This window comes from Manihot esculenta, chromosome 5 (assembly GCF_001659605.2).
Source record: "Manihot esculenta cultivar AM560-2 chromosome 5, M.esculenta_v8, whole genome shotgun sequence".
NCBI lineage: Eukaryota > Viridiplantae > Streptophyta > Magnoliopsida > Malpighiales > Euphorbiaceae > Manihot > Manihot esculenta.
In genome coordinates this window covers 22,769,910-22,784,105 of record NC_035165.2, presented here as the reverse complement: position 1 = coordinate 22,784,105, position 14,196 = coordinate 22,769,910, and the positions used below count along the sequence as shown (strand labels likewise).

Below are 14,196 nucleotides of genomic sequence, written 5' to 3'. Positions count from 1 at the left end.
TCTTATTTTATTATATTTAATATATATATATATATATATATATATATATATATATATATATATATATTTACAATTATATTGGATATATTATAAAATTTAGATAAATTTATAATTTAATTTTTGAATATTGCCATTATTAACAAGTCAGTCTCTATATTTTTAAAAATCTATTAAAATATTTTTATATTTTTTTTCCGTCAACGAAATAATCATTCTATCATCTTTTTCATAATTTTTAAAATTTAATTTTACCTTCAAATAAAACTCCTTATTTATATTTTGGATATTACTATTACTAACAAGTCAGTTCCTAAAGTTTTAAAAAATTATTAAAATATTTTTATCTTTTTTTTTTATATCTATTAAAACGTTTTTATCATTTATTTCCGTCAATAAAAATAGTTCTTCATTATCGTTTCTTTTCGTCAACGAAATCATCCTCCCTATATTTTTAAAAATCTATTAAAATATTTTTATTTTTTCTCATATATATTAAAACGTTGTTATCGTTTCTTTTTGTCAACAAAATAGTCTATATATTTTCTCACATTCTTTTTGTCAATGAAATAATCCCTCCTCCTTCTTCTGCTAAAAAAAAGAAGTTAATGAAGAAAGAGAAAAAGAAAAAGAAAGAAAAAAAAGAAAAAGAAAAAAAATAAGGAGAAGTAGAAAAAGAAAAAGATAATTTAATTTTTTATTATATTTTTAACGATAAAAATTAAAAAAAAATTATTTCATTAAAAAAAAATTTAATAAATTTTTAAAAATATAAAAATTAATTTATTAATAATCACAATCATTAAATACTAAATTATAAATCTCCACCTTTTCTTCATTTAATAGTCTTATGCGCCTTTGCCCCCTAAGGCACAAAAACACCATTAGTTTCTTAAATTATTGTCCCCACCCCAAAAGTATCTCAATTCTTTTTATTATTATTATATTACCTTTTTCTAATTATTATTTTATTGATGTGATATAACGAAAGTTATTTAATTTTAAAAAATATATTAAAATATTTTAAAAATATTAATTAATTTATCTATTAATTTTTACAATTAAATATTATAAAAAATTTAAAATATTTTTGATATAAAATAATTAATTGATAAATTTTTTATAAAATTAAAAGAAAAAATTAATATATTTTTTAAATCATATAAATTAAATAATAAATATTTATCAACTAAAATTAATAAAATAATTAATTAATAAATTTTTTAAAATTTTAAAAATATTTTAATATAATTTTAAAAAATTAATGAATTTTTTCATGAAATTTTTCTTTTTCTTTTTAGCGGAGATTTACTAATAGAAAGCAATAAGCCCAACAATGAGACCGAATGCAGAAAGAGATCCAAGCCTCCAAAAACTAGATACATGCAAATTTAATTCAGCCACTAACAAACCCACCCCATACCAGACCCTTACTATCTAACCATAAATAGGAGCGAGTAGTATATAATTTAAATTTTTAAAAAAATGGCTTGAATTGAATTAATTAAAAATTTTAATTTAGTTTTTTATTTATTTTAATTTAATTTGATTTTTATTTTTAAAAATTTTAATTTTTATTAAAATAAAATAAAATATAAAAATTATTAAATTTATTAAAAATTAAAAGCAACAAAATAAATTGATTCATTTTAATTTAATTTTTATTAAAATCAATTATATTCAATTTTTATAAATATTAAAATTTTAATTTTACTTTATTCAATTTAATTTAATTTTAAATCGAATTAATTAAATATTCACACTGAATATTAAATATTCAATTTAATTAAAAATTCAGCTCAATGCGAATGCTCTCAACAGCATATAGTTAACTGAAAAATTTATGGTGCGTTTAATTATAAAAATAATTTTATATTTTATATTTTTAATTATATTTTTATTTTTTATTTTATTTTTTATAAAAAATTAGAAAAACGTATTCATTTTATAAAATATTAAAAATTATTTTTAACTTAAAAAATTAGAAAATATATACATATTATCATTATTTTTTGTGGAAAATATGTTTTGTAACACTTTCCGCTTTAACTTTTACATTCATTTAAAATAAAGAAAAAATTTATATATTTTATATTAATTTAAAATAAAAGGAAAAATTTATACATATTTAAATATAAAAATATAATTATTAAATAATTATATTTTATTTTTCTAAAAATTTATCTAGAATTATGTGTTGTTTGCTTTAAAAATTTATATTTTTTAATAAGATTGTAAAAATATAATATTTTATTATTTTATTTTATAATAAAGATTATAACCTATTTATATATAAAAAACGATATCTAAATATAATTATACAATCTCTAAAATTAAACAACTAATTTATCTATTAATATTTATTTCATATATTAATATATTTACTTTTTATTTAGATATCGTCTCATATTATAAATAAAATTTTATATTTTTCACTTTAAAAATTTATATTTTTTAATAAAATAAAAAAATAAAAAATAATCATTTTAATATTTTATATTTTCTTTATAAAATTTAGAAAATAAAATAATTATTTTATATTTTCCGATTAGAATAAACAAATAACAATAAACATAACTTTTAATTTTTTGAAAATTAAGGAAATATTTTTTAAAAAATAAATATATTTTTTATAACTAAACACCTCTTAACATTGTGCCTTAAGAGTGGAACACTATTGTAAACATTTATCTTGAGAGTTGGAATTTAATTTTTGATAAAATAACGTTAGTATAAATTTAATATTTTATGCTATTAATAATCAATGTTAATATAAATTTAATCAAATTGGCTTCCGCCATTTCAAAAAAATATAAATTTAATCAAATATTTGTTTTTAAAAACATTTAGATTCTATTTGGTCCATTTCAAAAAAAAGATTCTATTTGTTATGTGGGTTTTGTTTCTGAATTTTGATCGTCGTTGCTCAAATAGGATTTTTGCTTTATGATGATGATGGCAGCTAGGGACTCTGTTGCTTTGTCCAGTGATATCTGCTCCCATAAGCTCTGCAAAACCGTGCTTTGTCGCATTGCCCTATTTGCGCGGTGCTTTCATAGTGATTTTTAGGGTTTTTTGGTTGTTGGTGAGTTGACTGCTAATTCTTTTTTCTTATTCTCTAATTTTTATGGTCATGAAGGTGATGAAGAGAGTGGCGACAACTGTAGAAAAAGAATTGAGTTTGGTTTTCCAGGTGGCATAACCTCTCTCAGGGTTGGGCTTCTGAATATGGGGTTGGATTTGTTGAATTGTGGCATAATCTCTCTCAGGGTTGGCCTCTTCTCACACCCAATTTTCTTTGTTGCAGCCCCTAAACCAGCCCCACAAGCCATAGCCTTCTTCTTCAAATCAGATTTGTAGTTTCACTCATCTTCAAACGCCTCCACAACTTGACGTCACCTCCAACGGATCACCATTAACACAAATCCATCTCCAACACGCCTCCAACTTTCGAAGCCCTAGCAACTCCTCTTCCTCTTCCCTTTCTCAAATTGCTATCCGCCCTTTTGTCGATTTTCTTGTGCTTTTCCCTCATTTTCACACTATCAGCCAATGAAGACGCAAACCAAGATCCTATTAATCTTCCCGGCTTCAAACCCACGAATTCCTTTGTTGCGACTTATACTGCTCTCGGCAGCTACCAGGTCTTTGGATCTATTCATTTTCTTTTTCACTCTAATTTATTTCTTAATTTTTTTTTTGCTTCTCAAAGTTGAATGGAAAAAATAAAATTGTGATAAATTTTTGTTTCTGGTAATCAATGAAATCGACAATTCGGCTGCCACTCCTTTCCAGGCGGTGAAATCACCAATTCAAGTAGCAAATGGAAATTTGGGAGGAGGACCACCTTCAAGTGAAGAATTACAACAACTCAGAGTGCTCCTCTAATCGAGGAAGGCAATAATTTCACTTTTTGGGACTAGATGCAACAATAAAGATACCCTTACTGATTTTGTAAGTATAACTATCTCTGCAAGGCCCTTTTTATATGCATATCTTGCTTGATATTCTTGCTTGTCCAATGGCATTTCCTCCATTTAAACCCTAATGCAATGATTTATTATCCAATTTCATTGGTATATTAAAGCAATTGTATTTAATAAGTTAAATAATTGGCTTCATGGAGATAAGATAAAGAAATTGTGGCAAATTGTTTTAATCCATTACTTGCAATGCTGAAGGATAATACAGCTTCAAATCTAGATGGAAGATTTTATTATTTTGGGTTTTTTGTTAATTTTTATAACTTGCAGAACTAGAATTGGATTTTAATCATGCATGGAGCACCCACTGCAGCATAGTATTAATACAACACTTGCTTTCATACTTAAGATTTATATTGTTCTTGTTGCGATCATGACATGTTAACTAATGTGGTTATGAGGCCTTTGGTGCTTGAAATCATACACTTTTTAGCATATCCTCTTAGCTTGATTTGACTCTTCGCCATAATTACTAGATTATCAGATCCATGTTCTTTGGTCTAAGTGTTTATGTTTCAATTATATGGACTTTATCAAAGTATGTTAGAAGAAAATCAGTTCCAAATTCTCTTGGTTAGTGTTTATGTGTTTAGTACATGGACATTATTAAAGTAAAACTAGGATTTAAAACCACCAGATCAAACAATTGACATCTTTAGTATATGGACATTATGAGTGGCATTGCCATGTATTTGAGAAATTGGCATCTTTCTCTGGCCTTTTCTGATTGTATTTAGTGTCTGATTTTGGTTGTACCTGTCATTTGTCTTTGGTCCTCACGTGTTAGATAGGTGCTGCAAGATCCCTTTCTTTATTTTCCACTCATTATGGTTTGTATTGCCTCATTTTAAGGAATAGAGTTCTAGTGCAGCAAGTGCACTTGCACAGCAGCAGTGCTGCAAGTGCAGCAATGCTGCAGTGCATAGTGCACTTGCAGAAATTGCACTGCGGTTGTGCACTGCAGCATTGCTGCCAGCAAGTGCATCAGCAAGCTGCACTTGCACAGCAGCAATGTCGCAAGCTTGCTGCTGCACTTGCACTTAAAATTTAAAGTCTTCGACCTAGCTCTCCTATCTTGAAACCATATAGTTATCTGCCTCGGCTAAAGTCCTAAGGCCTTGGCCAACTACATTTTCCTCTCAGGCTCATGCTTGTTCCCCATCTCAAAGCTCTTCTCAAGTGCCTTAACATGCTCCAAGTTGAGCATCTTCTTCTCTCCTATTTGTAATCCATAGCAAGTGCAGCTTGCTTTTACTGCACTTGCAGCAAGTGCACTGTGCACAACAGCATTTGCTGCACTTGCAGCAAGTGCACTGTGCACAACAGCATTTGCTGCACTTGCAGCAAGTGCACTGTGCACAACAGCATTTGCTGCACTTGCAGAAACTGCTGTGCCAGCAGCACTTGCTGCTACTGTGGGGACTGAAGAATTTTTTTCTGAGATTATTTGTGGGTTAAAGTGATGGTTCAGAATTGGACTAAGATGGTTCAGAATTGGATTAAGTTCTTGTGTTCCCAAACCAGAAACGTGTCTATTTTTATGCTTTTTTTGGTCTTTTCATACCAATTGATATTTCTAAATTAAAATAATACAATTTTTTTAATCTTTTTCTAATCTCACAGGTATGATCTGCACTATTTTATATGTTTACATTGCATTATAGACAAGTGCTGCTATTTCTGAGTTTCAAAAATTTTTCCACTTTAGTAATTGCTATAGAATTGATCTATGAATGAGTATAAGCTTTTGCCTTGAAGACTATTCTTCATGTTCTTATTGAAGGTTGTATCATTATAAAGCTATAATTTTGTTCTTTTACCAATTGCTACTATCATTATTTTCTATCACAACAAATTGAATTGATAAATGAAATTAAATCCTTAATCTTGATCTGATTGCAGTGGACACATGAACCAAACCATACTGGATAGATCCGGTGGTTTGGTGGTTTGGTTTTAGGAAGAGAGAATGTGATGGTGAGAGATGTTTGAATTTAGTTTCATATCCCTTTCTAGAATTCTCTATAAGGGCATTAATCAGTTCGATTCTTAAACCAAAACCACAAGTCTGCAATCTTAATCACATACTTGTGCTCTTTTCTGGATTGTGCCTCTTTTTCTTGTTAGTTCTCGGTAATTTGAGATTGTTATTCTCATTCTTGGTGGTTTATTAGATTCAATTTTTTCTATAATGATAACTCTCAAAGGTTTCCTTTTTAATCTATTTTATCTCAATTTGAAAAATTCTAAATTTTACCTGTTATTGTTTATTGCAGGTGTATTTTTACCTGTTATTGTTTATTGCAGGTGTATGAATGAAGTCAATTGTATGTCACCGTTTATACAATTGGTTAGGGCCGTAAAGGAATCCAGTTATTCGTGAGCTATTCGAGACTCAGCTCGATAAAAGCTCGATCCGATTTCTAAACGAGCCGAACTCGAACTTAATTTTTAGACTCATTTATTAAACGAGCCAAACTTGAGCTGTATAGTATTCGGTTTGTTAAGATTCGTGAGTTCACTCGTTAAGAGACTTGTGAACAGACTCCGAACGGACTCGTTAAGAGACTCGTGAATGGACTTGTTAAGAGGCTTGTGAATGGACTTGTTAAGAGGCTCGTTAAGATTTGTCGAGTAGACTCGTTAAGATTCATCGAGTAGACTCGTTAAGAGACGAGACTCGATTCGATTTGATTACACCTCTTGCCACTTAATCTATTTACCATATGAATTGTTAGTTTTTATATTTGTATTTCTTAATTATATAATTATATTATTAATTTATATATTTATTTTTTACTATATGTGTAGACAGTCATTTTAAACTATTAAATCTCTTAATAAACTATTGTTATTATTACTTTCTTATGTTTATATATATTACTTTCTTATGTTTATATATATTTGTATGATTATTTTTCTATTTAATATTATTCGCTTAATTTTATAAATTAAATTTTTTATATAATTTAAATATAAATTAATTTATTATATTGATAAAATTTGAGTATACCGTATATATATAATTATATAATTTAAATTGATTATATTTATATTAATATATTTATTTTATGTAATATTTTGTATTTATATTATATGTATAGTATTTTTTATATAATAAAATAATTTAATATAAATTATATATTTAAATAAAAATAAATAATAATATATGAATAATGAAATGATAATCTATAAATAATCAATAATAATATATTAATAAATTTTATATAAAAATGTATATTGATACTAATAATAAAATTATACTGATTTAATTAAAATTCTGTAATTTAAAAGGAATCTCTCTATCTCTTTCATCTAGATACACTCTTTATATATAAATTTATATATTTATTATATATTTCAATTAATTTTTCATGTAATATAAATATTTAAATAAATAATTATTAAATTTAGTATTATGTGGTTAATTTTATATAATTAATGAAAAGTTTATAATTAGTATTTGAATAATAAATATTATTTAATGTTATAAATAAATATTTAAATATTAAAATTTAAATAATAAAAAATAAAAGATTTAAATATTAAAATTTAAATAATAAAAAATTTTTTAATTATTTATTATCGATGGAAATAGAATTCAAAACTTTTAAAAAAAATCATCTTTTATTAACTGTTAGACCATAAATCTATTTTCATAAAACTACTAAGCATTATTTTATATATGAGGTATATGAGATACTGAAAAATATTGAAATAATATCTCATTCCACATTTGAAATTTATAGAGATGGGAGTAAAATTCTTCCATAAATAAAGATTTCATTTTCTATTGTATTTTAAATTAAAAATTTAGTTACCGTAGATTTTAATTAAATTATATTTAATTTTATTAAAACCTCTTTACACTTTTAATTTAAAATTTTAATATTTAAAAATTTAAATTAATTAAATTTTATTAATGAATTTTTTAATCGAGTTTGAACTTAAATTAGGTTTGTTATTAATTTAAATAAAATTTTTAATTGAATTTTTAAGTTTGAATTTTAATTAGATTCGTAATTCGAATTAAATTTAATTATAATATTTAATTTTTTAATTGAGATTAAATTTAAATTTATAAAATTTTTTAATAAACTGAGTTTGAATTTTTTAAAACTCAGATTCGATCGGGCTTTCAACGCAAACAACTTTATGCGGTAAAAACAGAAATAGCACAATCTAAATCTAAAGTGTTTGTATTTATGTTAGAATGTAATAATATATAATAAATTTATTAAAAATGATGATATATTATTAATTTTGTTAATAATATATAAAATTATGTTTTCATGTTATATTATATTTTTTATGCATCATAATATATTTTATGCAATATTAGAAATTTTTAATAATTTTCACAATGATAGAATTTTTGCAAATTATAGACGGTTCTCCATCTGCTAAGCTTCAAAAGCTACTGAACGCAGAAGTGTTGCTTCTTGTCGCCTCTTGACTCTTGTACAGGACCAGTGACGGGGATTTTCCTTTTGACTTCAATGAACCCTTCTGCATGGTCCATCCTTTTCCCTGATTTGAGGAGACAGGAAACGATGACATATGGGCTTTCTTCTTGTTTTTTGTTTTAAAAAATGGGTAATCAATTCCTTACACAACGCATAAGGAAATGAAATCTTCTATTTCGGATGATCACCAAGCTCCCATGGCGCTTGATAATTTATCAATTCTCACGCTCCCACCAGTTTCTTCCTCTTCGTTCCTTCTCCAATCAACAAAACCCTGCGTCTGCTCAACAATCTTCTTACATGAGACTCACTCAGAGCTTCTACAGAGCAATAAAAGAACGTGGATCGATACCCATAGCTCAAAAACTTCATGGGCAACTTATCTCTTCAGGATTAGATTTTTCCGTTTTCCTTCAGAACCATCTTTTGAACATGTACTTCAATTGTGGTTTAATAAATGATGCTTTCCGGGTTTTTGCTGAGATGGGGTTTCGCAATGTTGTTACCTACAACACGATGATTAGTGGGTTGGGTAGCATGGGTCGAATAAGGGATGCGAAGGAGTTGTTTGATGAAATGCCAGACAAAGACTCTATTTCGTGGAACTCTATGATGTCGGGCTATTTCCGAAATGGGAAGCCCGAGGAAGCTCTAGGGGTGTTTATCTCGCTGATTCGAGATTTTACTAGTTTCACCAATCTGCTGTCATTTTCTTGTGCCATGAAGGCTTGTGGTGCTCTTGGTTATATCAAATTGGCTTTTCAGTTACATGGGCTTGTGGAGAAAATTAATTTTGGAAATGATACATCGATCGAAACTTCTATTATGGATATGTATATTAAGTGTGATGCGGCAAGCTATGCAGAGCTAGTGTTTTTGAGGATCCCAAATCCAAATCTGTTTTGCTTCAATAGTATGATTTACGGTTATTCCAAATTTTATGGGGTTGGAAAGGCTCTTAACATGTTCAACCAAATGCCAGAACGTGACAGTGTTTCTTGGAATACAATGATTTCAATCTTGTCTCGACGTGGATTTGGTGTTCCAACTCTTACTATGTTTGTTGAGATGTGGACTCAAGGTTTTAGACCCAATTCCAAGACATATGCTTGTGTGCTTAGTACATGCGCAACCTTTTGTTATCTGGAATGGGGTACTCACTTGCATGCTCGGATTGTTCGAACAGAAAGTATTATTGATGTTTATGTGGGTAATGGTTTGATTGATATGTATGCAAAATGTGGAAATTTAGAGTTTGCTAGGCGAGCATTTAACAGTTTAACAGAGCATAATTCAGTTACATGGACTTCTTTGATTGGAGGAGTTGCACAGTGCGGGCTTGAAGGAGAAGCACTTGTACTATTTAACCAAATGAGAAAGGTTCCTGTTGCCTTGGATGAGTTTACTCTTACCACAGTTCTTAAGGTTTGTTCATTTCCAAACAATATTTCTGTTGGCAAACAACTTCATGCACTTACAATTAAGGCCGGAATGGATTCCTTTGTTTCTGTGGGGAACGCTCTTATTAAAATGTACTCAAAGTGTGGTGATTGTCAGGAGGCAAATTATGCATTTGAAATGATGTCAGTCAGCAATATAATTTCCTGGACATCTATGATCACTGCATTCTCTCAAGTAGGTGATGTTGAAAAAGCCCAGGCTTGTTTTGATGAAATGCTAGGGCGGAATGTTATAACTTGGAACTCCATGATAAGTATGTATCTTCAACATGGATTTTGGGAACGTGGTCTTAAATTTTATTTACAGATGCAAAAGGAATGCATTATACCAGATGACGCCACTTTTGCAACTTTAATCAGTGGTTGTGCTGATTTAGCAATGTTGAAGCTTGGAACCCAAATCATAGCTCAAGCTGAGAAATTTGGGTTTGGTTCTGATGTTTCTGTTGCAAATAGCGTTATAACCATGTATTCAAAATGTGGACAAATTGAAAATGCACGGAAAGTTTTTGATTCCATAAGTATGAAAGATTTGGTATCTTGGAATTCAATGATGTCTGGGTATGCTCAAAATGGTCAAGGTAGGATTGTGATAGAGATTTTCCAGAATATGTTAAAGATGGGATATACGCCTGATTCAATAAGCTATGTATCTCTTTTATCAGGTTGTAGCTATTCAGGGCTAGTAACAGAAGGGAAGCACTACTTTGAGTCCATGACTAAAGATTATGGCATCCTTCCAGCGCATGAACATTTTGCATGCATGGTAGACCTACTTGGCCGGGCTGGGTTGCTAGAGCAGGCTAAAGATTTGATTGATGAAATGCCTTTTAAGCCTAATGCTGATGTTTGGGGAGCACTACTTGGTGCTTGCAAGATACATTGCAACCCAAAATTAGCAGAATTAGCAGTAAGGAACTTGCTTGAATTGAATGTAGATAAATCTGGAAGTTATATGCTTCTGGCACATGTATATTCAGAATGTGGCAAATTAGAAGGTGTTGCAAATGTGAGAAAACTGATGAGAGAGAAAAGGATCCAGATGAATCCCAGTTGTAGCTGGATAGAAGTTAATAACAGGGTGCATATATTCACGGTGGATGAGGCCAATCACCCTCAGATCAATGACATTTATGCAATTTTAGATGACATTCATAATAAGATTGAAGATACAAGAAGCTGCTGTGCAGTTAGTTCTACTGGTTCTTGAAGAAATAATAGCAAGAAACATACTGTGGGTCATCAGCGCGATGATTAACACTTGTTAATCCGGTGGATTCCCTTTTTTACATCGAGGAATACTATACTTGGAGATTTACATGAACTAAATTGGGCCCCTGAAATAATTTCCTGCATCCGTTTCTGCTTGTAACCGTATAGGGTTCCAATGGCCATGGCTTCTAACCGTTAATCAGCTGCAGATAGCTTCAAAATTCAGTGGAAAACAAACGCAAGAACCTTCTAAACAGCTGCCCTCAATAGCCACTTCAAGAAGATGTGCGATTTTGATATCTTCATTGCCTTTTAGTCTTGTTTTGCTACCTCCATTATCAGAGGCCTGAGAGAGACGCAACAAGAAGGTCATCCCTCTTGAAGACTATCTCACCACTCGTTAGTTACCCATTACTCCCTTCATCTCTAATCTTTCAATTATCATGCTTTTACGCTTCCCTTCTGCATTTTTTTTTAATAAACTTCGAGTCCTTTGAGGAGAAGTTTGTTTGGAAGTTTGCTACTTCTGTGTGTCCGAATATTTTCTTGATGCTTACGTCACAATCTCACATTCTTGAATGCCAACATTTAATTGACCTCAGAGGATTTTGGCTTTCTCTACTATGAATTTTTCCCTCTAATTATGATTTGGAAGGTTAAAATTTGAAATTTTAGGGGCAAGGATTAATGGTTTGAGTACAATTTGTCTATTTTGTGCTTCATGTGCTTGTTTCGGAAATTTCAAAATGAATATACATGGTATCAAAATCCAATTCAAGAAGGGAGAGACTACATGAAAATGCTTGTCTTATTTATGCTTAAGCAGAGATTATTTAAATAGGAAGCCAGGTCCGTGGCTACCTTGGAGCAGCCTTAGTCTTAGGCCCCGCTGGTTAACCAGGAATGAGCTTGTCAGTCTAATCATGTGAGAAGTTGCCTACACTAAAAATTGCAGAAAGGGAACATGAATCTTGACATATCCACATGAAAATTAGGATTCAGCCAACCTTTGGACACTGACATACTCATAGATGCTTGAACTATGAAGTTGCAGCTTTCTGATAGACACTGGCTTTTTGGATTTTGAAATTAAAAGTTTGTTTTTGCTTTGTTTCCATTGACTGCACAGCTGATGGATTGAAATATTATGATGTGGTCGAGGGAAAGGGTCCGGTAGCTGAGAAAGGATCAACAGTTCAGGTTCACTGCAATTGAAACAAAACTTAAAAATAAAATATTCTCCATCTTTCTTGCTTTTAGGCTAAACAATTTTTCTTGCCTTTTCCATCGCAGGTGCACTTTGACTGCATCTATAGGGCTATAACAGCTGTGTGAAGTCGAGAATCTAAGCTTTTGGCTGGAAATGGTATAATTGCTCAGGTCATTGTGTCCCTTAAACCATCAAAATATTAGCATCTCTACGTGTGTTCTTATATGTTGAGATAAGAATTTACCTAATCTCACCTCCTGTTAGGCTAAATTCACTGTCAATGGTCCAAGTGCTTCATGGAGTCCATATTCTGTTCAGTCCAATCAAATGCCATTTTCCCCACATGTTAGCATGAACTTTCAACTGAATAATGTAGATACTGATGCTCATTTTCTCATGCCTTAATTAGCCATATGAATTCAAAGTTGGAGCACCTCCAGGCAAAGAACGGAAGCAAGAATTTGTTGACAAACCAAATGGTCTATTCTCTACACAGGCAGGCCCAAAACCTCCAGCTGCAATGTACTCAGTAACAGAAGGCATGAAAGTAGGAGGAAAGGTGATAGTATCTCTTCCTTTTTGTAATTATAAGCTCCATTAACAGGTGCCTTTTCTTTTAGCTTCTGAATTGTGTTAAATCTCTGCAATCATGCTTCTGAATTGTGTTAAATCTCTGCAATCATTCTTATGTCTTAACTAGCTTTTCTGGCGTCATTTTTTCTTTCTATGCTGAGGACCGTAATCGTTCCCCCCGAGGCTGGCTATGGCCAAAAGGGAATGAATGAAATCCCAGTAAAATCCTATTCCATAATCAGATGCTTATATAGTGGCACTTATTGCTAATTTGGTAATGGTAGATAACATTTCAGTCACAACTCATTATATTATTTCATCTGAAATGCAGCCAGGAAGTACATTTGAGTTGAACATTGAACTTTTGCAAGTACTGCCACCTGAAGAAAAGTGAGCTCAATTTCGGTTACATGAAGAATCACATGGTATATGAAATTTGTTCTTCTGTTGTGGCAAGTGCAACATAGTATAACGATTTTTTTGTTTGGAAAAGCTTTTCTTCTTCACCAGACGCATAACTTGTCAATCAGCGAAAGTCATCTATTGCCAGTTCTCCCACCCATAGTTTTATAGTCTTTGAGATGCTCATTCTGATTGACTGATTGTTGCAGCTTTGACATTATTGTAGCTTGTGGTTAATTTTGAGAAATGTAATTACATTCTGTGTTTTGGTTTTATTCATTAAACAAGTTCTGATTTATATTCAAACTTAAACAAATATTATCCAACTGTTAGTTATTGTTTTAATTCTGGGCATGCAAATGCAAGCATGTGCATCTTGTTAGATGAGTATGCATTGGTTTAAACAAGTTCATCTCTCCAAGTGAGGTTAAAAATTACAATTATCATAATCATGAAAAATTTTAGTCCAACAAAATATAACCATCGAAATTGGAGTTAACTCGTCAAATATAAATACTACCACAATCTAATTCCGAAGTTCTCAGTTGAGATCCCTCTGCCCATTCAACCTATATTTCATCAATGTAATCTAGAAGATGACATTCATAATAAGATTGAAGATACAAGAAGCTGCGGTGCAGTTAGTTCTACTGGTTCTTGAAGCAATAATAGCAAGAAACTTACTGTGGGTCATCAGCGCAATGATTAACACTTGATAATCCGGTGGATTCCCTTTTTTCCATCGAGGAATACTATACTTGGAGATGGACATGAATTCCTTGATTTCAAGAAAGATCTTTCTCTTATGGAGATAACTGTTGTTGAAGATTATGAAATTAAAAGCTTTTTTTCATTATATTTAAATGATATATGTAGTATTTATGCCACTGGAC

At 30.2% G+C, this 14,196-nt stretch overlaps 1 protein-coding gene across 17 annotated transcripts; it reads left to right on the top strand.

Moving 5' to 3' along the window:
- Positions 1-2,859: 2,859 nt before the first annotated feature.
- LOC110615803 (pentatricopeptide repeat-containing protein At2g13600) lies at positions 2,860-13,601 on the top strand. 17 transcript variants are annotated; one of them, XR_006350885.1, is made up of 7 exons: positions 2,861-3,044; positions 3,137-3,190; positions 3,305-3,641; positions 3,793-3,951; positions 12,248-12,318; positions 12,412-12,887; positions 13,233-13,601. XR_006350885.1 is itself a non-coding variant. In XM_021757916.2 (5 exons), the coding sequence occupies exon 1, from the start codon at positions 8,627-8,629 to the stop codon at positions 11,114-11,116; it is 2,490 nt and encodes an 829-aa protein (XP_021613608.1). In that variant the 5' UTR covers positions 8,290-8,626; the 3' UTR covers positions 11,117-11,517; positions 12,248-12,318; positions 12,412-12,484; positions 12,738-12,887; positions 13,233-13,601. The 17 variants fall into 17 exon arrangements, 7 of the variants coding, with proteins under 7 accessions (XP_021613608.1, XP_043813077.1, XP_043813078.1 ...); XR_006350884.1 differs by having other exon boundaries at positions 2,861-3,082; XR_006350883.1 differs by lacking the exon at positions 3,137-3,190 and having other exon boundaries at positions 2,861-3,082.
- The last annotated feature ends 595 nt before the right edge of the window (positions 13,602-14,196 follow it).

What these genes read in the sequence shown, in the direction of transcription:
- LOC110615803 (XM_043957144.1), top strand. Translation starts at nt 8,627, where the DNA reads ATGATCACCAAGCTCCCATGGCGCTTGATAATTTATCAATTCTCACGC.